At 39.3% G+C, this 24,689-nt stretch overlaps 1 protein-coding gene across 2 annotated transcripts; it reads right to left on the bottom strand.

Annotated features, from left to right (window-relative positions):
* Positions 1-746: 746 nt before the first annotated feature.
* On the bottom strand, positions 747-24,273 carry LOC122064033 (probable histone-arginine methyltransferase CARM1). Of its 2 annotated transcripts, XM_042627727.1 has the most exons (15): positions 23,919-24,270; positions 23,662-23,727; positions 23,331-23,439; positions 22,879-23,022; positions 22,524-22,627; positions 22,285-22,383; positions 22,077-22,146; positions 17,380-17,476; positions 15,416-15,470; positions 8,034-8,117; positions 4,910-4,987; positions 3,473-3,576; positions 3,146-3,318; positions 2,883-3,034; positions 747-1,019 (listed from the first exon to the last, which is right to left on the bottom strand). In XM_042627727.1, exons 1-15 carry the CDS (start codon positions 24,120-24,122, stop codon positions 954-956), a joined length of 1,605 nt encoding a protein of 534 aa, XP_042483661.1. In that variant the 5' UTR covers positions 24,123-24,270; the 3' UTR covers positions 747-953. The 2 variants fall into 2 exon arrangements, with proteins under 2 accessions (XP_042483661.1, XP_042483662.1); XM_042627728.1 differs by lacking the exon at positions 4,910-4,987 and having other exon boundaries at positions 23,919-24,273.
* Between the last annotated feature and the right edge of the window lie 416 nt (positions 24,274-24,689).

Genomic DNA, 24,689 nt, shown 5'->3' with positions numbered 1-24,689 from the left:
TTTTCTTAATTGCACCTAGCACATTGTCTTGTCCAATCTTCATTGCTTGTTAATCTCATTTTATTAAGAAGCTTAGACGTAAGTAGTAATTTAACTTAATGGTGTGGAACTAATTAATATGATTCTTGTTGAAGTCCCGGACTGTAGATACAAACTAGCATCTTTTGCTTTACGAGGAAGAAAGTGGGGTACCAATATACGGAAAATACTTTAAGACTAGCTTTCCTCTTTTCTTCTTTTCCCAAGCTGGACATCCAATTGGGATGTGCAGGCATATAGACAGTTCGGTCTACTGCAAGTCCACGGAAGGTATCCTCAGTCCTACCCAACCCCCTTCTTGAAAAAGCAGTAGTTTAGTAGTCACTAATAAGGGTAACCCAGTGGGACTGGCCCTTCATGGGTCCCTTGTCTAGCCTCAGAGTGGGTCTTGCACCAGGGGAAAAAAAATAAAAAAATAAAGGGCATTCTATTTGTCCAAAAATAAGACCAAGTTTACACTCCCACCCCTATTAAGTGAAAATTAATTCAAACAGTTCAAGGTAAGGATTGCAGAGAAAAGTGAGGAACCATGTCCGAGAAAAAAAAATCCATAGTTATCATATTTTTTTTCTTGATCAGCTTCTACATGAAACAACTGCAATTACGATAGTATGCATTCCTATGTCAGATCAGATGTACGACCCATCTTCTGCCCTATTCCCAGAGTAAATTACTATTCATAGCTTTTACTGCGAAACACAAGTCCATCCAACAAAAAATCATGTAGTAACCAATAAATATAAATGTATCTACACAGCTTCACTCAGGCTGGTTAAATATCATAATCCACATGGTGGATAATTTTAATACCCTACACAGTCGGCTTTGGGTGAAAGCATATGCTACAAGCATAACAATGCCATCCATATCGAAAACTTCATTCTCACCTTTAGAATTGAAACCGTTCTTCTCTATCATCGAGCCAACGAAGACCCAGAATCCTGTGACAGTTGCTGCACTAAGCCAGGCTCCATAGTATCCTGCAAATAAAGGGATATTCCCAGTTATAGGATGATCAAACGAGTCAAGATTCAACACTTGCTAACAGAAACAAGGCAGCTCATCCATTATGGGACCATAAAATTACAGTTGAAAATTTCCTGATTCTGAATGCTGGGTCATCAAAGGGTGGATTCAGATATAAGGGTGTCTCCATGGATTCCCCTTCACCAAACCTTCTTGCCTGAGTTCCAGATAACGGGTAAAGAAATAGAAAATCAAATCATTTTTGCAAGTCCACCAATACGAATGTTTAGTGCTAGAAATTTCGGAATTTGAATTTCAAATGTCAGATTTAATTCCTTGACTAGCGGGGCACTGAATTTAATTCCTTTTTAGTCAGTAGTTATCCCAAAGGAACTTTGCTATTAGCCAGAAGAAAGTTCAGTTGTCAATCTCTTTGATTTCAGGAAACACTGACTTCCAACTTGACCCCATAACTGGAAGAAGGCACAGAACCAGAAGTACTAGAAAGTCAAGCAGAATCAGAATATAAGGTTAGCAAGACAAAGAACCTTCTTTGAGCTACCTGTAAAGGCTTGGGTTGCTATGTGAGATTCTTGACCCCTTGAATCACAAACTTCTGCTCATTTAACTCATGGGTAACATGTTTTACTAGATTGGGTACCAGAAAGATAAATAGATTTGGGATTGGATCGGTTTATTAATTTAAGCATTTCACTTTGAATATGGAGTATTTCAGAGGAGAATAACAGAATATTCAGAGACATTAGATGGAATTCAATGTTCATATACTTACTGATAACCCTATTATCATGGTCACTTCCTGATCTTTTTTCCTGGGGATGGGGGGGGGGGGGGGGAGGGGGAGGGGATAAATAACGGCAATTTTATTTACAAGAAGGACAGGCCAACAACCAGGCAAGGCCTCACCCTCTATTACCACAAGAAGAACAAAGAAGAAATGATAGTAGTAGTAGAAGACTGACTCAAACTAATCTATTAATGGAGAGGGGGAGGGTGGGGGGAATAAATAACTGCAATTTTATTTACAAGAAATATAGGCCAACAACCAGGCAAGGACTCACCCTCTATTACCACAACAAGAACAAAGAAGAAATGATAGCAGTAGTAGAAGACCGACTCAAACTAATCTATTAATGGAGAGGAGTTCCCATAGTGCCAATTCAGTCCATCAACTCGTTCTTGCTAAATGTTCCGTTGTATCATACCCTTTGTTTTTTTTTTTTTTTTTTTTTTTTTTTTTTTTTTTTGGTGGGGGTGGGGGGGGATGGGGAGGCAGGGGGGCATGTTACACCACGCACCATGTTGCCTGCCCTTCCATTGTAATAGGCCCTCTTGTTTGTGCTCGACTATTATTCCTCTTTTAGTGTTATCATTCATCTAAGAGTATTTAAGAATACTTAGTTGACCAAATCTTAATTTGTTGCATGACTACTGAAACTCTGACGATGAAATAATATCAGAAAAAAACTAGTATTTCATTGATACTGTATAGGGACTCATGTAGCAATAGATTGGTAGATAGTGAGGCTTAAAAGATGGCTACTAATGGGTGGAACTTGGGAGTACTGTAAGTCTGTAACAATGTACCTGTGAAGGATCACCATTGCACTTAGGGGTGCCAGTATGATCAATCTTAAGAATTGCAACAGATGATATCCGATTCTAGATAAACCCCTTAGAAATCAGCTGTTTATTTATTTGCACAACCCAACTCAATGATATCCCAACTAAATGAGGTCGGCTACTGAATCCTCTCTATTCGAAAATCTTTTTTATTTGCTTATCCCCCAGAAATTGGCTCTTTATTTATTTATCTGACAACCAGGGAAAGGGGATTAAATTAACACAGTGCATACCTGTGATTGTGTTAGCTGATGTGGTTGCTGATCTTGGGCCCATGCATATGCCTGTGGTTGAGCGATTCGATAGTATGGTTCCTTAAGATCAAGTTTGCATGACGATGTCTGAAGTATTCCATCTTGTTCAGCTCCAGCACCCCACATTTTAGCTGTCAAAATAGTTTGCAAAATGTTAGAAACCAAGGGAACCTTCCTTTTTGTGGGTGTGGAAAGAAACCAAGGGAACCTCAATGCAACTTGAACAGCAAAGGAAACCCAACCTGACATAGTTAGGTGCATTGTGTAGCTTTGAGCATTGTGTGCAGCCATGTGGAGTTGTCCAGTAATTTCTTGTCCAGCCATGACATATATTGGCTGAGAAAGAACACACCGTAGCTGGTACCAGTGGGTTGTAGGTGCACCAGGAGCAGTAGTAAGCCATCTCTGTACAGAACTGCAGATCCAATGAGCAAAGATGGTTGTGTAAACAACTATGCGTGGCCCTCGCAAGAACAAAAACCAGAAATAATACCCCAATGCAAGAACACAGAAGGAGCTGAAAGGGGGAGTGATACACCAGAAAATAAAGTGATAGAACAAATGGTTACCTCCCATCAAATAACACATCGAACCAGCAAGCCAGCCCATGAACTCTAGTGCCCACAGATGCTATGAAACTCAGTGGGATTTCAATTTCATAAAGTTCTTCTTCCTACAAAGTGATTATAGAGAACAAAATCGGCAGACAATTCTTATTAATCCAACAAGCATCAGAAGCTACGAACTTCCTTCTAGCAGCATAAGAAAATAAAAGAATATGGAAGAAGGTATAACCATTAACAAGACCAAGCAACAGATTGTGGAAAATATAGGGCACCAAGACATTTTACTGAGTAAAGGGTGTAACCAGTGCACGAGACTCCCACTATTGAGGGGTTGGGGGTCATAATGTACGCAACCTTACTGAGTACAAGTCAATAATGATAAAATCCAAGGTACATCCTGTTGGTGTACGATGTCTTGTACTCTGTCACAGTTTAATCCAGGGAGTACTGGTGCAGCGCCTCGACAGGCAGGACGGCGGTCCCCCGCTCGAATTTTTTATTTGAGGGCAGTTTTATACTTTCCGGATTAGGGTTTTTTTTCTATATATTTGTAGTAAGGGTTTCTTTCTCAGTAATGCAAGCAATACTGAAAGGTGTGAGGGACAAGCGTTGTAACCCTATTCTCCATTGATAGTGAAGCAAGATCTCATCTCACCGAGGACGTAGGCAACCTTCCGAACCTCGTAAATCTATGTGCATTGTTTGTTCTGTTTTTCCATTATCTTTTGCATCGTTTTAGGGTTGCGTTTCTACACATCCAGCCCAGTTACATTGTAAGATTCAGGAGCACCACACATGTTCGGCTCGGTGGGCTAATTGGGAGCATGATGGCTTTCTATGCTCTACTTACATCTTCAAAATACACACCTAGGTAATCTTGGTTGAATGAATGATCATATGAAAAGAAATTATCAACGATGCAGGCATTGATCTCATCAATAGACCCTTTAGATTTCAAGGCCAGCCTTGCATTACCTGACCCCTGTTTGCTGCGGTAAAGTCAAAAGCTACAACAGAAATTAAAACTCAGTTCTCCGGAGATTGGGGTGATGGGAGACAGTTGCAAACAGTTGGTTGGAGGTGGGATTTAAAGAGGGGTATGGTACAGGGGCTGTGGAGAGGCTCAGAGAGAGAGAGAGAGAGAGAGAGAGGCCCAGCTGGGAGGCTGCAGGCTTGCAGCCACAGGGGGTCGGGGAGAGAGAATGGGTGTAGCTATGGTGGAAAAAATTGGATTGCAATAATGGAGGGGTTGAACGGCTGAGGTTCAGAGAAGAGGACCCAACAATCAATAAAATGCTAATGCGTTAGATTCTATTACATCCTGCTAGTGTGCACATCATTCTCCCTTAAGCTATTTACAATGAAATATAATCTCAAACGTAAAGCTCAGAAAGGTAAACTATATATCCAATTACAAGCAAGGTTTCAGTTAATCTATACCTTCACAGAAGTAAAATCTAGTGTATGAGATATAGCTGGAGCTACCAATAATCTTGGATCGAAAGAATCCACCACAGGCTGTATAAAGAGCAAAAGATACACACACAACCAAATTATGAGAAAATGAATGATGGTAGTAGATTGCAACTATCATTTATACAGCACATAAATGCACTACCTTATGTAATGACAACGAAGAGCAGACGGAGCATTATAGAGAGAAGTTCTCACATAACTGACAAAACACCAGCATAAAATCCAAGAATAAAAGAGCAAAAAATAAAGTACCCAGAATTACAGGAAGCAATGGAAGTTTGGCCAAAAAATATGAAGGATAATGGATAACAAACTAGGCTGTTGTGTTGATATACATTGTTGTTGTCCTTAACGAAGAGCTTGAGCTTTTGAAATAAGCAGTGTTCTGGTCCCTACCTAAGAGCTTGAGCGAGGAGGTCAGGTGTTTGATCCCTGGTAGCGCGGGGATTTGTGTTGTGTTGTGCCCCCACCCTGTGCCCCTTGGTGCCATGTGGTGTTGACACCACGTGATGGTGTCACATGCAGAGCTGTATGGGCCTGCATTTGCAGGGGCGTTTTGTTGTATTGATATATATTGTCGTGGTCCTTATCCAACAGCTGGAGCTTTGGGACAAGCAGTTACAACAAAGCGCAAAAATAGATAAACATGCACTGTACGTAGACTGTTAAAGCGTAAGGAAACCAATCAAATATAAAAAAAAGTTAGAAAATTTATTTCCTTGATCAAGATATCACAATCTCAGACATGTTCAGACATGCCGGCATGACCTCCAACAAGTATTAGAGCAGCAAAGAAACAGACTCTCCCTTTTAATTCAAAACTAATAAAGTATTTTCCTTCTACCATAATAGAAATGTACAAGAGCATCATTGATAGTGACTTGTAAGACAATCATCTTCATATAGAAAGTACCTTAAAGGATAACAAGAAACAAAAACATCTCCAAAAAGAAATAACAATAGAAACAAACAATTTAAATGTCACTTTGCATACTGACATTTAACCCTTTTTTTGGGGGGGTTGGGTTGGGTTGGGTTGGGCTGGGTTGGGTTGGGGTGGGGTGGGGTGGGGTGGGGTAAAGACATTTAACGTTTCAAAACTCAATTCGAGGAAGGGTCACATGGAGAGAACCTGCACCTAACCACGGTAAAGTCTTAGTGCAAAATGTTCAAAACTCGGACGGCACGGATGGACAGAGCATATGCGTCGATACAATTTTGCCAGATCCAGACCACATCGACACGATATACTCCTTTTTTAAATCCAGCTTTTATTCCTCTCAAAACGCCACTTGGACCAAAGATGTGCGGGAATCCGGTCAAGCGATACATTCGATCCGGCAACTGACCGTTCCGTTCATTTTTAGACCGTGGCCCCGGCCCCAAAAATAAGGGGGGGCCCGGCTCCAAAAAAGAACTGACGTAAAAAATTACAACATGCCATGTGTATTTCTACATTCATTCTTTTGTGGCAGATTCACAATTTTTTAACTCCAATAAAACATTGAACACTACCTGCCAATTCGGTAATTCGCAACATACATAACCGCCCACTACACCACATGCAGACGTTAACTGTAGTACCTCACTAACAACATAACAATTGCAAACATAGTTTCACAGGGCACAACACGCCACACTCCCCCCCCCCCCAAAAAAAAAAAAAAAGCCGGACTCCTTGACAACTATGAATGCAAGGACCCTCTCAGAAGGAAGATTGCCTGAAGGTCAAATTTTACATAAATTTAAGTCCAAACCTAATGCACCTTCATGAAGTACTAATTGTCACTCCAACTCTGTGTAACCACAATTTACATAAGTGGAAGGCAATGTACCTTGATGCAAGACAATAAGACAGATTGCACTCAGGATCTTCCAGAAATCAAAATATTTAATAAATGAGAATCCTGATTAAATCCACAAGTCATTGGGGTTCTCCAACAAACCCTAAAATATCACTTGATAACAGCAACATGTTCATTTTGGGGAAAAATAATTTGATGGGTTGCTATTTGTGGACAGGAATGTTTCATCTTTTGTCCACTTAGAAGTGATATTTTGTTGAATGTCATAACCTATTTCATACTATCTTTATGAATTATTTGTATCATATATAGTCTTTTTAAAGTTTCTTATTATTTTTAATTTGAGCTTTCACATATATAGTGTGCCAACACTGGCATTTCCAGTCATGCAGGCATCTTTGCCTTGCTTGCATCCCAGCCCCTAATAATGTTGTGTTCCCCCTCTACCCTATGATCAACTTGGCCAACTACCATTGTTACCCTCCAATTGGTAATCCCATGAAACCTTAGCTGAACCCCAAAACCTGATGAGAGATAAGCTCCAAGACGTACTTTTCAACCTTTTCCCTTCAATAGGCTTTCAATCCTTCTACGAAATTCAAGACCTAGGCTTAGTTTTCTATGTAAATCCTAATCTTCCTTTTTTTTTTTTTTTTTTTTTTGGTTTATCTTAATCTTCCTTTGCCTGCTATAAATTCAAGACCTAGGTTTAGTTTCTCTAAGTTCAGGATCTGCTATAAAGTTCCCAATTTCAACCCCTCTTTTTCATACCTTAACTTCCTTTTTGCCTCACAATTTTAACCTTATCATCACCTTAATTTAACACACTATAATTCCCCAAAATCCCTAGCCTAACCTTGCAGATCTGATTTACAGAGTAAGCAGGTACTCCACCTGTTTGTACAACAATTCCGCTAGATTTGGTTATTCTTTGGTCAGGCTGCACCAGTTAGAGAAGGATGATGACAGAAATGTTCATCACACTGTTCTTTCAAATTTGAAGATATCATAGAGAGATATTTGAAGATAACAGCAACAAAACTAAGCCTTATCCCGACTTAATGGGGTCGGCTACATGGATCCAAACAAAACAAAGTAGGTAAAACTGAGGTCTAAACAGAAAAGGGGGACGAAGAGATGAGAAAAGAGGGATAAGAAATGAGATGAGAAATGAAAATGAAAAAGACACAAGAAAGATGAAGAATGCATATTTCAAGATAAAGAACCATAAATATGAGAAGTGTTGACACCAAAATATTTCATAAATAAGAGGTAAGAGAGACCTGAGAAAAATATCCTTGAACCGCAGATCCATATAAGGGAGTAAGGTCAATGCCATAATAATTTTGTTGCTGCCAAAACAGGGCCTAGCAAGAAACAGGAGCATTAACAGTTGGGGAAAGTTAAGCACAAATTAAACTGTGGCTAAATATATCAAATGAGCTAAAAGAGCAACAAACTATCCATCAACGTTACCATGTACAGACAAAACAAAAGGGAAAAAACAGGATAAGGATGAAAGATATTTCATCCTATTGTATGCAAGTTGGGTATGAGGAGACATCTATGCACCAACTTGAGAGGGAGTGTTGAGGATGAGGATTACATTTACACCTCATGTATACTTCAGCCTTGTACTCCATACATGGTATGGAGTTGTACTACATACATGGTATGGAGTTGTACCACATACCATATACTCATACCTTTGTACTACCAATACAACAACAACAACAAAGCCTTATCCCAATTTAACGGTCGGCTAAATGGATCCAAGCAAGGACAGGGAAAAGGAAAAGTAAAAGTGAAAGGAAACAGGCCACAAAAATAGTAACAAACTAGAACACAGCTAGATGGGGTCTGCTACCCGGATCCTAGCTCTCCAATCCGCTCTATTCGATGCCATACTTGGAACAAGACCTAATCTGTGCATGTCTTTCCTCACTTCTCCTATGGTCATTTTTGGCCTGCCCCTAGCTCTTGTACATCCTTATATTTGGATCAAATCACTCCTCCTTACTAATGCATATAAAGGCCTTCGTTGCACATAACCATACCATCACAAACAACAAGTCTGCTCTAATGCTTTCATTCCTTACCTTATCCTTCCTAGCTTTTCTGCATACGCATCTCAACATTCTCATCTCCGCTACACACAACTTGCCAATATGCCGCTTCTTAACTGCCCAAGATTCCGCCCCACATCATAGTCGGGCATATGACTGTCCTATAGAATTTTCCCTTAAGTTTTACACGGACATGTTGGTTGCAAAAAACTCCAAACGCACTTCTTTACTTCACCTATCCCATTTTAATTCAATGTGATACATCATCCTCTATATCTCCTTCCTTATTTATGATAAACCCCAAATATCTAAAAAAGTCACTCAATATCACTATGTCATTATCCATCGTAGTGTGGCTAAAGTTACACATCATATACCTGTTTTTAGAAGAGGTACCAAATCTAAACATGCTTTGAATTTCACTATCCATGATTGTACTTATGGAGCATAACTGGCTAAGTTTTCACATGCTACTTCTGGCAGAGAAGCAGAAGCCCAAACACAGACTGAGGCTACAAGACATCGTGCAGAAAAGATTCCAAATGCCAGTTTTTCACTGGATCCACATTTAGCTGGTTTCTCAGAATCTAAGAGACTGAAGCCCAAGAAGCTAGCCAACATATACACAGGTCAAGTCAACCTTTTTCTATGCAGAAGAGGCAGCCAGCCAGGCAATTTTTTTCTCCTTCCCAATCATTATGAACATAACTAAGGAAAATGAATCAGACAACATACAATCTGATTTCAGCTACAAATGATCCATTAACAGTTTTAGATTTACATTTTGATGCAAAATAATCTCTTCTAACTGGCTAACTGTTAACAACCACAACTACAAGACCAAAATCAGGAAGTGCAGAAAAGATCCCGGTGATGCCTCATTCTTCCAGAACAAATTATTTCAGCATGTTAATAGAAAGAATTAGGACTGAATGCTTGGATGATTATGAGACCAGCCAATCCCTTTTATTTACAGCAAAAGAAGAGAGGAGAGAACTACAAATATACCCCCTCATAACCGACTCTATTTAATGAGTTGGCTAGAGGGGGGAAAGCCCTGGATGTCCTTGCGGCATACAATACATAATTCAACACTCCCCCCTCAAGTTGGAGCATAGATGTCACACATGCCCCAACTTGAACAAATTAGGATGAAAAACCTTTCCACCCAATTCCATAGCTAAGACATCAGTCAACTGATCTCCTGACATCACAACGGGTACAAAAATCAGTCCACTTTCTAGTTTGTCCCTGGTGAAGTTTCTATCAATCTCCACATGCTTGGTACAATCATGTTGTACTGGGTTACGGGCAATGCTAATTGCTGCCTTGTTATCACAGTATAACATCATTGGAAGACAAACAAGAACACCAAGGTCTTGGAGTAAGAGCCATAGTAATTCACATATTCCGTGTACCATAGCGTGAAACTCTGCTTCAGCACTAGACCTTGCCAATACATTTTGTTTCTTGCTGCGCAACATGACAGGTTACCACCTATAAATGTAACATACCCTGAAGTAGATTTCATATTAGGATATCCACCCCAGTTAGCATCGGTGTAGGCCTCAACTCGAAGATGATCACGAGGAGATAGAAGAATCCCTTTTCCAGGAGTTGACTTCAAATAATGAAGAATATGAAGAACAACCTCCATATGAGTGGAATAAGGATCATGCATGAATTGACTTACCAAACTCACTGCAAAGACAATATTTGGCCGTATCTATGAGAGATAAATCAATTTTCCCACCAACCGTTGATAGCGGCCCTTATCAACTGATTCACCTTCTTTATCCTTGAGTCGAGTATTAGCTTCCAGAAGTGTGTCACAAGGATGGCAGACCAACAAACCACTCTCAGATAGAAGATCAAGGATATACTTCGTTTGAGATAGAAAGATACCTTTTGAAGACCAAGCAACTTCAATCCCAAAAAAGTACTGTAGTTTTCCTAGATCCTTTATTTCAAATTCTCATCCTAGGAAACTCTTGCAACGGGAGATCTCATCATCATCATTTCCAATCACTACAAAATCATCAGCATTGACTATATGACCTTATCGCCAAGGTATGATTGGCATTACTTTGCTTATACCCCACAAAAATCATAGCCTTATGCAACCTGCCAAACCGAGCCCGAGGAGATTACTTCAGCCCATAAAGTGTGCATTTCAATTTCCAAACTTTGCCATGAGTCCTGTCACATGAAAAACCTAGAGGAACATCTATATACCTCCTCAAGTTCTCCATGAAGAAAAGTGTTCTTGACATGTTGTCGTAGATTCCATCCCAGACTCACAACACGTGATAATAGAATTCGAACAATGTTTAGTTTTGCAACTGGGGCAAAGGTCCCCTGGTAGTTGATCTCATAAGTAACCCTTTAGCCACAAGCCTTGCTTCATATCTGTCCACTATACCATACATCTTCTGCTTGACCATGAAGACCCATTTACAGCCAACTGGTCTCTTGCCTGGAGGAAGAACCGCTAGTTCCCATGTATCATTTTTCTTTAAGGCTTTCATTAGTTCACATGTATCATTTTTCTTCAAGGCCCTCATTTCTTCCATTAAAACTTCTTTCTACTTTGTATCTGTTAAAGGCCTCCTGCCACTTCTATGGGATAGAAACCAAGAAAAGAGAAGAGACAAAAGTACGATAAGAAGTAGAAAGGGAATCATAAGAGACAACAAGAGATATGGGGTGTTGAGTACAGGCCCTAATACCTTTACGAAGAGCAATAGGTAACTCAAAAGAAGACTGGTGAGAAAAAACCTTACCAAATGAAGTAGTCGGCTCTGGATCAAGGGACGGTGATAGAATCAGTAATGGAGTTGTAGTGTTGATGGTCTCAATTTGCTTACCTTTGGTTTGACTCCTCTGATAAGCTTGAACATTTGGATGATCAATTTTCTTCTGGACATGAACATGAACCATATCTGGACCAATCTCCCCCTGAACCTGACCTAGAGTCTCCCCCTAACCCTGAACATTTGCCTCGTCAAAAGGAGCAGAATGTAGAGATGGAGTAAGAATCGACACATCTTCACGATCCACACTACCGAACTCCCCCTGAAGAGGTGGCAATCAATAGTAAGATAGGGACTCACGAAAAACAATGTCCATAGTCACCAAGGTATGTCGTATTGGATAGCACTTGTAGCCTTTCTAAGTGGCCAACTAACCCAGAAAGATACATTTTAGTCCACGGGGCACCAACTTCCCAGGGGGATGACGGTTTTGAGCATAACAAACTCTACCAAAGATCTTAAGAGGAATAATAAAATAGAAAGATTCGTGCAGAATATCAACCGGAACACAAGAATCCGAAATGTGAGTTGGCATGCGATTGATAAGATAGGCAGCGGAAAAGAGAGCATCATTCCAATACTGAGAAGGAACATGGCGTGCAAACATAAGGGCCCTAGCCACTTCCAGCATGTAAGTGACTCTTCCTTTCGGCCACCCCCTTCTGAGCAAGGGTATCAGCGTAACTAGTCGGGTGAAGAGTCCCATGGTCATCCAAATAAGTTTGGAATTGACCCTCCAGGTATTCTCTGCCATTATCAGTACGGAGAATTTTAAGTGTTGCATTATCCTGAATCTAACCATTCTATGGAAGAGCTGAAAACACCAGAAGACTTCACTTTTATGTTGCATCATATAAACTTATGTAGTCCAACTATGGCTATCAATGAAGGTAACTAACCATAAAAAAATAAATAAATAAATAAATAATTAAAAAAAAATCAACCTGGTGCACAAGGCTCCCACTACTACAGGGTCTGGGAGGGGCAAGTGTACTCAGCCTTACCCCCTGCTTCACAAGAGAGGTCGTTTCCAAGTTTTGAGCCTGTGACAACATGTTGCAATAGTGCAACTTAACCGTTGTGTCACAAACCATTGATGGCCAAAAATAAAAGCCGATGAGCAGGACGCCAGGACCCCACACATCAATATAAACCAAATGAAAGTGAGAAACGATAACCAGAACAAGTTTATTTAGCTAAGATACAAGCCTCATAAATGAACTCATCCTTAAACTAAGGAAAAAACATGAGATAAAGTATCTGGAGGAGGGTCCCCCAATTGACGATGCCATTGATGAAGGTCGGAGGAAGCTGAGTTGAGCTAATAAACTTGAGAAGGTAATGCAATAGTAGTGGGGCAACCATATTCAAGCAAATAAAGACCACCATGCACCTTACCACATCCAATCATCTTCCCTGTCACCACACCCTGAAAGACACAATGGGATGGAAACAAGGCTACTTTACAGTTTAAATCTATGGTAAGACAACTAATAGAGAGAAGAGTCGTAGTAAAATTAGGTATATGCAAAATAGAAGATAAAGTAAGGGATGGAGAGCAACAAATAGGACTCTTTCCAGATACAGAAGAAAGGGACCCATCGACTACCCGGACTTTGTCTTTTACTGAGGAAGGGGAAAACTGGTAAAAGAGACCAACGGATCTAGTCATATGATCAGTGGCACCGGAGTCAGTGATTCAAAGACTTGAGACTATTGATGCACAATGACCCCAGAAAAGGATACCTAAATAAGCAAAGTTGGAATTTGAAGGTGCGAGGTAGGTGCAGAAGATGATGTAGTGGTAGCAAAGGGAGCCGTTAGCACTCGACAAAGAACCTGAAGTTCTTCCAGAGAAAGACCAGTATATATAGAAGTGGTAACTATCTCAGTATGATTTGCCTTGTTCTTGGATTTACCACACCCATGCTTGGCCTCTCAGCAGGTTTACCAAGAAGCTTCCAACAAGTAGACTTAGTGTGCCACGGCTTGTTGCAATGTTCGCACTTGACAATCTCCTTGGAGCTATCACTTGTGTGTGGAATCCCATTAGAAGTGGGAGGGGGATTGGAGGCAGACTGCAAGGTAGAATGATTTGCAGTGGTAGAATAAAGCATGGTAGAACGGTGACTGTCCTCAATATGGAACAAAGCATCGAATTCCTCCAGAATAAGAAAAGAGATCTGCTAAGGACCAGAACACGAATCTGATCATACTCGATGTTTAATCCAGCCAAGAAATCATAGACTTGAATCTTGTCTACATGTTTGCGGTATGCAGCAATGTCAATTGCACTGGTGTGCTAATAATCAGCATAATGATCAAGCTCTTGCCAAAAGCTACATTCCCTAATGAGAAATAGACAACTCCTTCAGGGTGGTGTCATGAATCTTTTTACTTAGTTCATACACCTGAGCATCATTCCCTACCTAACCATAAGTATCCTTTGCAGTTGTCCAAATCTGAGTGGCAGAATCTAGTAGTAAATAACCTCTGGAAACATTAGGTTGCATGGAATTGAGTAAGAAGGACATCACAAGAGAATCATTAGAGATTCATCAGTACTGAGTAGAAACTTCAGCAAGGGCTTCACAGTAGTACCAGTGATATGTCCAGTAAGGCCACAACCAGCAATGGTCAAATAAGTTGATCGAGACCAAATCAGATGGTAAGTTCCATCAAACTTGATGGAAGTAACAGCAAAAGGGAGGTACTCATTACAACCCTGTCCATCAGAACCTGAAGTTTCTGTAGTGACCTTCGACATAATGACAAGAGAAATAGGGCAGAATTACCCAAATAGCCAATCTGAGATAAAATCGATTTGCCAATGCTCAAAACTGGATCGAGTTCTTCTCTACAGGAAGTACCTCCTCCAAAAATCAGTCTCTTCTGACCAGGGATGACTGCAATTGATTTATCAAGGTTTTGAGAGAAATCCTAAAAATCGGTGAGATCGCAGATCTCCAAAAACAGCCGTCAGAAAGGGCCAAAAAATGGATCAAATTCTTCTTTAAGGGAGGCAAGGATCTCCTCTAAAAATCAGCCTCTTCTGACCTATAATGGCAAAAACCAAGTTGTCAAGGTTTTGAAGAAAACCTAAAAAGTTGTGTAATCGATGACAGATGCTCTCCAAGAACTGCAAGACTTGATCTTCAATAGGAGAAGAGCTTGATCTTCAATACAGGAGAAGAACTCGATCTCCAAACAAGGGAAGAATTAATTGCATAAGGTGGACAGTAACTGTCTATCTTCAAAAAAAGCATATCATGTCTTTAAAAGAGAAAGATATAGGGCGGCAAATAGATCCATAGGAGGTCACCTCATTAGTGCTGCCTTTCTAGGTAAGGACGAATTGAGAGAGAGAAAGAAGGTGGTGGTAGAAGTGGGAGGGGCTGTTTAGGTTAGATAGGAGAAATTTCGGGAAATTTTGGGAGAAGGGGAAATCATGGGCTGAAAAGAAGTATGGCTCTGATACCAGTATACCATGTAATTCAAGAATTAGGACTGAATGCTTGGATGGTTATGAGACCAGCCAAACAACAAAAGAAGAGAAGAGAGAATTACAGATATACCCCTCCTCATAACCGACCCTAATTAATCAGTCAGCTAGAGGAGGGAAAAGCCCAGTACCACCCTGCGGCATACAATACATAATTCAACACAGCATTTAAAGAAATGCATGTATCAGTGTATGACACTTCAATCATTTCAGATAGCACATAATCTCAAAGCACATATCAGGAATATCTATAGCAAAATAGACCTGGCAATCCTTTACAATACCTTATTTGCAATTTCAACATACAAAAATTCATCGCTGAATGGTGCCATATGTATCCTACAGATTAAGCAATAGAGGAAAGTCAGTATCAAGAAAAATACCACAATCGATCATTCACATACAAACATTATATATAAATGCATGTGTGTTCGTGTCTGAAGCCGAAAAATAAGGTGATAAAACTATAGCCATTGCAACAAATGCTGTGACGCAGAAGAATCCATGAGCATGCAGGTAATTGGCCCAACTAGACAACTGAAGGTAAAGGATAAAAGAGAGAAAGGAACCATTCATGAATAATAGAAGCAGGTAAGGATGTCAAAACATAGACCTGATTGAGTAAACAAACTGGAATTGACCAGCTAAAACCAAAATCATCCGATCAAATATCGATATGGTCCAGTTTCAGCCCAAGCCTTAAGAAAAATTTGGATGTCGGTTTGGCCTCAGGGTCCATAAGCATGCATCAAGACAAACAATTTGAGTGTAATGGCCAATATTTAGTTGTCTTAGTTTTGGATAGTCAACAGAGTGCTGGTAATCTTTCATAAAGTCAAAAGAACTTTGGTCCAGTCATGTGGTACTTCCATTGTGCTTTGGGATGATCATAAGCTAATCATGGTAAGCTTTGGTCTTTACTTGTAATCGTATATATTGCTTGTAACTCAAGTTTACCTTTTAGGATTCGGTTTTAATTTAGAATCCCAAGGGGGTGTATACTCCTCAGATCTCAGATTTTGTAGTTTTTGGCTCAAGAATCTTGTAGATATATCCAAAATGACAAGTTTCCTTGAGCTTCTAAGTTTTCATAGGCCAAAAACCTAAACCTGTATGCATTTCTGGCCCATCCAGCTTTCCCTATGAAGAATAAATGGAAATCAGGATCGGCCTCAATGAAAAATTCCGAGTCAATTTGGCTAATTCAATAGATATATTTAAACCCTTTATCTGAAGTTGATTATTTTGCATGATTTTGGTGTCAATTTAAGGGTCATTCAGTTAGCTTTCCAAGAAGCCCGATTCCTTGGGGAAACAATTTATTCAGGAAAAAAATGTTATTAAAATACAAGAAAAATAACAGTACACTAAGAGCGTTCCTTTTTAGGGAGGGGTGTTTCTATTTTAACTCAGAACTAATGCATTAATAGATAGAAAACCCTGGAAAATCTGGGTCTTCCTCCTTTGTTTTAATCCCTCAGCAACTGCTAATCCCCTCAAAGTATATTTCCAGATACAATCAGTGAACATAAATAGGCCTGCAATGCCAAAACATTTGTGAGACTAACAGCTAAAACCTAAGATTTATATATATTCACTTAATATATCTAAATTCAAATCCTACCACTTCAATATGTTCTTCTGAGAAAAGCCTAATCCTATCTCTTTCTAAATCCTAGGTTTTAAGATCCTACATGGCCACATAAATTCAAAGCATCTTGGATTATTTGAAAAACAGTATCTCAGTCATTGCCAGGGCATGATAAAACTATGATTCCAGTTCACTCAAACTCAATTTACCAGCTTATAAACCTTTAAACACATGGCATAGCTCAAAGAAAATTATCTCAGGAAAAAATTAGTAAATACTGGTCATATCAAGAAACAAGGTTAGAAAGTCATTTATCTCCGCCTTTCAGAAGGAACTACAACCACCCATCAACAAGATACCATTATGCATATAAGAATGAGAGTATTGATATCCACAAAATTAATCCTAAATTAGGGTAAAGTCTTTAATTGCATAACATTCCCAACATCTATGGAGTGAAGTAGCACAATTATACTTGAAAACAGAAATACTGTAACAAATCATGTTACACATGAGTTCATTGAGAAGCATGCTGAATAAAAAACGAAGGGAAAGACAATAAAGAGAGGCAGAGGGCCAAGCCCCACTCCCCCACCCCTTTTTTTTTTTGGAAGGGGGGGTGAACAGACAAGCTGATATTGTAATGGCCAAACTAACCTTCCAATTGTAGGGAACATTTTTCCATTAGGAAGCAGAAAACGATCTCTTGCAATCACATATGTTTCCAGCATCCTTTCATTAATCAACAATGTGCCTAAGAACACAAATAGTAAATTTCACTTCTTCCAGTAGTTAATTTTTCCCATCTGGAAGGGTCGCTAACATCTACAAAACATTATGTTGGATACAAATTACTAACCGCCACCACACCACCACCACCACCCCCCCCCCCAAAAAAAATGTGTGGTGAAAATGGAATAGACAAAAAGCCAACAAGAGAGATCCCCCCAATTACACCCAGCTAACTCTAACAATTAGCTACAAAAAGGGAAAGGACGCTGAACAACTATTCAAAGCAGTAAACTATGAATAACCTAACATTCTAGTTTTCATTTAAACAGGCAGACAAGGAATAACACAAAATCTATGAGAGAATGACTTCTCTTATACATAGCTTCATTTCCCTTTTTCAAAGGGATGGCATGGAAACTTCTTGCAAGGGAAAGGTGGGTGGAAGGTCATAATCATGTTAAATGGAAAAGTGAGTATAGACACCTCACCCTTTTATTGCTAAAATGAATCATAAAACTCTGTTTGGGATTCAAAAACAATGAGGATGCCATATGGTGTTTAAGGCGTGGAAGCATTAGTTCCAGGAATCTGCTACAATTGACCTAGAGAAAATTACAGAGTTAGGTCAGCCTATCCCACATGGACCAGATCTAGACACATAGAAGAAGTCCAAATCTCATAACCAATGTAGAAGGGGATTATGAGGTGTTTCATGGCTTCTGCTCCAGATCAAACTTCAGGGTAGAGAACAGAGAGGGGTTGGATTTTGGGAGGAGAGGACACGTGATCCAGTATTAGGAATTTATGTGAACCACGCAATGTTTAGAGGTTCAATATAGGGTGCTCATGTGATGCCCAAAATTTTGAAGGGCACAATGGCCTATTGGAGCATATCTTTTAGCATGTTCTTGTTATGTGATCCTTTCTAGAACATCTCATCATGGTTCAAAATGTTGACCATTTCAATGGTATTAAGCTAACCCAAGACAAAACCATGTGGTACATTACAAAAATCCCTGGTTTCGATTGGTTTCAACCAGTTTTGATGGGTTTCGGTTGAAATTTCCCAGAAATCTACTGGTTCAACCAAAAACCAGTTTCTATGGGTTTCGGTCGAAATTTCCTAGAGATCTACTGGTTCAACCAGGTTTGGTTGAACCAGGCCCTATATAATGACTTGTTTTGTGGGAAACAAGCTCATTCTCAAAAATTTCAACATGCATCTCCCATATTTCGAATGTTTTGACTGGGAAACAATGGATTGATGCAAAAAAAGTCAACTTTCTCCCAAAATCTTTGATTCCAATCTCATATTTGCACAATCAAAGGAGATCTACCTAAATAAGAGTATTTGGAGCAAAAAGGTAAACCCCATTTTACCCAAAATTCTTTCTTTCTGTACCTAATTTTTGTACAATGTAGTTGTATTTAGAGAAGCATCTACAACATCTGCAATGGTACGTAGTTTGTGGATTGGAGCCGGCTAGACACTCCACTAGGAATTGAGTGGTGAGAGATATATCCCTATCATGTAACATTAATGTTTGTTTTGCAAATCTACAACATGTTTTGTTTGTTTTAATTATGCATTTCCATTTCCAGTATATAACTTATATGTAAACTTAGGCTAGTGTACAATAGCAAACTAGGGTCAACACCACTAGCAACATTTTTTTTTTTTCATGAATACATACCTATTTCACAATCCTCCAGCCAGCAATGACAACTCCTCGCATTGACGCCTCCCCCATATCCAATCATAGCAAAGCTCCTTGCAGTTTTCTCGCATCCAAGTCTTTGAAAGTCGGGCCATCCACCGTCATCCTTGCTGCTCACCTCTCAGGAGTTCTGGAGCAACAAACTCCAAGAAGAAGTCTGACGGTAACCTTTCCACACACAACTCCTCCTTTGAGTTGATTCTTTTCTTTAATTATTTTATTAGTTCCTAAACTACCCCTCCTTTTCTCCTTTACCCTTTTCTATCCTTTTTTTTTTACTTACTTCCAAGTATACCCCTGCCCCATACATGATATTTGTAAGTTCATAATTGAAATTCAAATATTATGGTATTGCCATCCTCTTGTGAATTTCACATTAATTACGATTCTACCATCCTCTTAAACTTCCATATAGTTATTGTTTTACCCTTAAGCCTTTGTCTCGAGTGTTCCCTTGCTATAGTGGGTCCATAGTGATTCCAAATAGCAAACCTAGCAGATGGGTCTAGATCTTTTAATGGATATCCATCAAAAAATGCAATTGATATGAGAGAAACTCGATGAGATTCAACGACATTGCAAAGACATCAAAGCCCAAGCACTAGCCACATCTAATTGTATGCACTCTACCAGTCTACCTACAACTAACTTGATATCTGCCACTGAACAACAGGTGGACAAGCCAGAAGACGAGTCACAAATGATGGAAGATGAAATGGCATTGTTGGAAATTGAGAATCGACTTGTGCAAAAATCTAAATCGGTTGATCTCTTCAGTGAACCGATCGATTTTTTTTTTTGTCACTGCTTCACCAATAAACTTTGCGTCGTGGATTTCATAGCATTCGATCGTGGTTTCGATGGTGACTTCATACAAGCAAGGATGGATGCCGACCGATTGGTGTTGATTCTCCCGTTATACAAACCTCATGGACAAGTTTTTCTCAACACCGAGGGAATTGAGGCAGTTACGCACCCGTGGAGCGATCCATACCCATATGGGTATCCATACGGAAATGAACTAGATCCATATTTGGTTATTTGGTCTAGTAGGATTTTAGGAAATCTTATTTATTTGGGAATATTATGTAATCTTTTATTTCAAGTAGGATACGCAGGAGATAGTAGTTTCTAGTTTTAGTAGTTTTAATCCTTCAAATACATGTGTAACCAATAACTAAAGACAGAATGAGAAGAATGAATTGAGTTGGTATTGACCGGTGCCTACGTGGCTTGCAGCCCTTGGCCATGTGTCTCCTCTCCCCCCCCCCTTTTCTTTGTCCGATTCCTCTCTTCCATGCAACTTTGAGACCCATCTCAGGGATTTCTTCCCTACCCTTCCAACCCTCCATCAAATGCACCCCATCCAAGGGATCAGCTACATCACATGGTCTCCTAGAGAAGTAGAATGGTGGAAAAGATTTGTGTATCCAACACCATGTGCTTAGGATCTCCGTCATTTAATGCATGGACTAAATGATTGAATGTCATCATAATTCTATGATAAATGAAGTTGTAGATTCAAAACCCTAAATGTCTCATCTGACCTCAAATCCCTGGGTTATTTGAAATTCTACACCTGAATCCCACGCAGTATTTTGAACTTCGATTGCATCTTCTACAAACCCTACCTCCAACAATTAGAAGTTGGATTTCTTTCCACCTTACATATAAAACTTTTCGAGAAGTTAAAAATAAAATTTCCAAGATGACCAATCTTTGGAATAATTAATGTATAACCTTACAGTGAAAACAAAACTATATCCTACCTTGCCCTCTCAAAAGCATCACCACATAAAATGATTGACAAGGGGAGGGAGGGAGAGCAACTTATATTCCCTAGCCTGAAGGAGATCAACTACAGAAAAGGGAAAAAAGATCATAGAAGAGAATCTCTCACCAACTCTATTACCTTAACCCCATCTATATTTCCAATGACTTAAACCAATGGTCAAAGTTCAACCAAGTGGAAAATTCATCAGTTGCATTATCATTTCCCTAAAGCTCTTATTTGAAATTGCATACTCAATAATTTTTATGCTTCATTGGCAAAAAATCAGCATCAGTAAATACCAAATAACAAAAGCCAAATCTCAAAACCATGGTTCAGGATCTCGCGCCGAGATCTCGCTAATATCTCGTTTTTTTCAAAAAGGCAAGACGAGATGAATGGCGAGATACAACAAATTGTACAAGAACTCAACCAAGAGATCTCGCCAATATCTCGCCAAATCTCACCTCTCTACTTTTTTGAAGAAAAAACACCAAGGAGCAAGGATTTTTGTGCTTTTGCTTGACGATCTCCAGTCCTACACTCATTGAAGCTTAAAGAGTAGAGAATATTACCTCCTCATCCACATTTGGAGTTATTTTTCTTATATATGATGTCTTTTACATTCTCATGATTATGTTGTGTCATGTGTTGATTGTGGAATGTGAATTATGGAATAGAACATACTAGCCTAAGGTCTGAATAGTCTGAGACTACTTACATAGGGTACGAAGTCAAAGTACAATTTTTTGTTTGATTTTAAAAAACTGATGTTTCCATTGTATTTAGAAGGCCTAAAATAGGGTAACACCAACTTTCAGGGGCTACAATGACCAAATAGCCACCGAGACCAACCACCAAGTCGACTGGGAAAATATACATGATCTTGGCGAGATCTCGACGAGATCTAGTGAGATCTCTCTTTTTTGGATTAGCGAGATGGGGGGCGAGAGCGAGATCTTAAACCTTGCTCAAAACAACAGCAGTAAATATCAAATAAATAAATCAAAAATCAACATCTACAGCACTTGTAATAAAATATTAGTGCATAACATAAATGTCCATCATATATACCCTCAAAGAATATGATATTTTTTATCAACAGTAATAAGCAAAGTAAGCAATATGCTTACCCATTGGCTCAGAGATCAGAATATCAGCTTTCTCCGGCAACTCGACCTCCTCCACTTTACCTTTGATCACCTATAATGTAGATAACCAAATACCCCCCCACCCCAGAACCAAAAAAAAAAAAAAAAAATTGAGACTGAAGCATAGAAGACACTAATAGAAAGCTGGTAGGATACAGCTTGGCAAGTAAACGACAAAACTGAATCTCACCGTAATCCGCTGTCCCAGGGATGGATTCCCGGCAATCAGTCGGCGTGCATATTCTGCCATTTCGGATGCTTCCACAGCATAAACATGCTTTGCGCCAGCCTAACAGGTAAGAAAGTATAACCTCACAAACTCTGACCACTTTACCATAATCATACATACATGATACATGCACACAAACAGGGCGGAAATGAATAATGCACAGGATATCATGAACCTGTGGGTTAAATGGCTATCTATACCTGAGCAGCAAATAATGACAGAATACCACTACCGGCACCTACATCAACCACAACACGACCAATAAAGTCTGCACGGTTCTCAATGACTGCAGCATAATAGGTTCCTGAAGAATAACAAATTTGTTATGGTAGTGACAAGCTTACAGTTACACGTAGACTCTACAACTAGTCATCATAAGGACACAAGCACTGAACCAAATTTTCACTGAAAAATAATAACTTTGATGAAAATCTGGGAGATCAATCCTCCTAGAAATTAAATTTCAACTGCCAAAATCATGGAGAAAAAACATTTTTTTAATGCGATAGTAATACAAGTCAGGGAAGGTGCAATTAATTACAGTATGGTTATAACCTGTCCTCACATAATCCTGCAGCATATTTTGTTGATGCAGTAGTTGTCCATAATAATGGAAGTACATTTTAGCAGAAGCAGCCTCTATTTTATAATCAAACTTGCTCCTAGAAGTCAAAACTTCTCCATTTTCCAATCTTCCTCCTGAAACAAAATACAATACATATAGCTGATATCATTTGCAATGGGCAAGATAATTGCAAGTTCATAATAAGAAATATTTTAAATTCCAAAAAAACAAGTACATTAGCTCAATATAAAATTGTGCAACAAAGATGAATTCACATGGTCCACTGGCCTGATGAGATTGAACAATGCAGTGCTTTTTTTAAACTAAATAGCATCTAAAAGTAGAAGGTAGAGAAAAAGGGGAATAGGTGGAAGTAAACTAAAGATATATATAGCATCACATGGTCCCAAAATTCAACTAACAGCATCAGTGATATAAATACCAGCACACACTTGAACTGTTTCTTTCTTCCAATGTTCAAATGCCAGATGGAATGCTCTGCTCTCATCCTCTATTTTAAATTGAATGGTGATTCCCCTTGAATGAGATACCTGAATCAAAAGGATGACTTTTATGACTTTACACATCTGAAAAGATATCACAAAATTCCCAAACTGAACAACAACGTATAAGCGTAGGAACCATCTACACCTAATGACCTAATACTTGGAAACACAAAAACATGCCATTGACACCATCCAGAAGACATTTTCAGTGCTTCTGAATGGAAAAACTATTAAACGGAACACATTAATCACAAGCAAAGTGCGTACCTCCTCCTCGTTGGTTGCAGAACCTTCATTAATGCAGACCGATTCAATGGGACCTAACTTGAACAGCTGAAAACCAAAATCCGGAAAGAATCATGGTCGATAACACCGTCAAAACAACAAGCAATTCTACCGCCAGTTAACAGTTCATGGTGAACAAAGAAAAAACACAGTCGTGGTGCTACAACATTCAATCTAAATTTTCAATTATAATATAAATTTTAAAATTAAGGCTTTACTGTGCGAACATAAATACTCACCTGGGCAGTTCGAAGATCAACTTGGATGACATTGCTTTGCTCCGATTCTTGATGAAACATAAGCTGTGCCCCTTCAGGTTCGATTCCGAAACGAGCCAATGCTGGTGGACAAGGGGCAGCACAAGAAGATGCAGAGAGATGAGAAATAGAGACAGTGAATTCCTGGTGCTTCTGCCCTTGCCCTTGCCCTATAGACACCTCCATTGTTGTCTAAGTCTGGACGATGACGAAACTAGGGTTCGAGCCTTCGATGATGATGTACAGCGAATGCCGCCAATAAGGTTTGAGGAAAATCTCATTTTCGTGCCTTGAGGTTTATGTACTAATGGTATGGGCCGACTACAGTGAACGAAGTACAGTCCACTACAGAGTACAGAGTACAGAGTACAGAGTACAGAGTACAGAGTACAGACGGGTTACTTCGTTCTTTGCCGTCAATTACACTGTAAGTCCTTGACTTTTGGGGAAATTGCGTCCACGGTCCATCGTTTCGGCCGACAATGCATAAAGGTCCTCTGTGTTAAAATCATGTAGTATTTGAAAAGAGGTCCTACCAGAAAGGAAAAAAAATCGGATGGTGATTTGAATCGGTTGATGCCCATTCTGAATCCCTTCAATTGACTCTGTATTGTAAAAACCCTTAGATGCCTGGAATATATTGATTTTGATCTATGAAAATGGGCATCTACATTCCTCGCTTATAAGACCCTAAAAATAACAACATACCAAGTATCGACAAACAATTTAAAATGAAAATTCTACCGTATATAA

This window comes from Macadamia integrifolia, unplaced genomic scaffold (assembly GCF_013358625.1).
Source record: "Macadamia integrifolia cultivar HAES 741 unplaced genomic scaffold, SCU_Mint_v3 scaffold151, whole genome shotgun sequence".
NCBI classification, from domain to species: Eukaryota; Viridiplantae; Streptophyta; class Magnoliopsida; order Proteales; family Proteaceae; genus Macadamia; species Macadamia integrifolia.
This window is presented reverse-complemented; position numbering and strand designations above follow the sequence as displayed.

Coding starts and splice junctions, on each gene's coding strand:
- LOC122064033 (XM_042627727.1), bottom strand. CDS start 24,122: ATGGAGGTGTCTATAGGGCAAGGGCAAGGGCAGAAGCACCAGGAATTC. Junction 4,988..8,033: donor TTCAAGGATATTTTTCTCAG/GTCTCTCTTACC, acceptor CTCTTTATACAG/CCTGTGGTGGATTCTTTCGA. Junction 3,035..3,145: donor AATGCACCTAACTATGTCAG/GTTGGGTTTCCT, acceptor CTATTTTGACAG/CTAAAATGTGGGGTGCTGGA.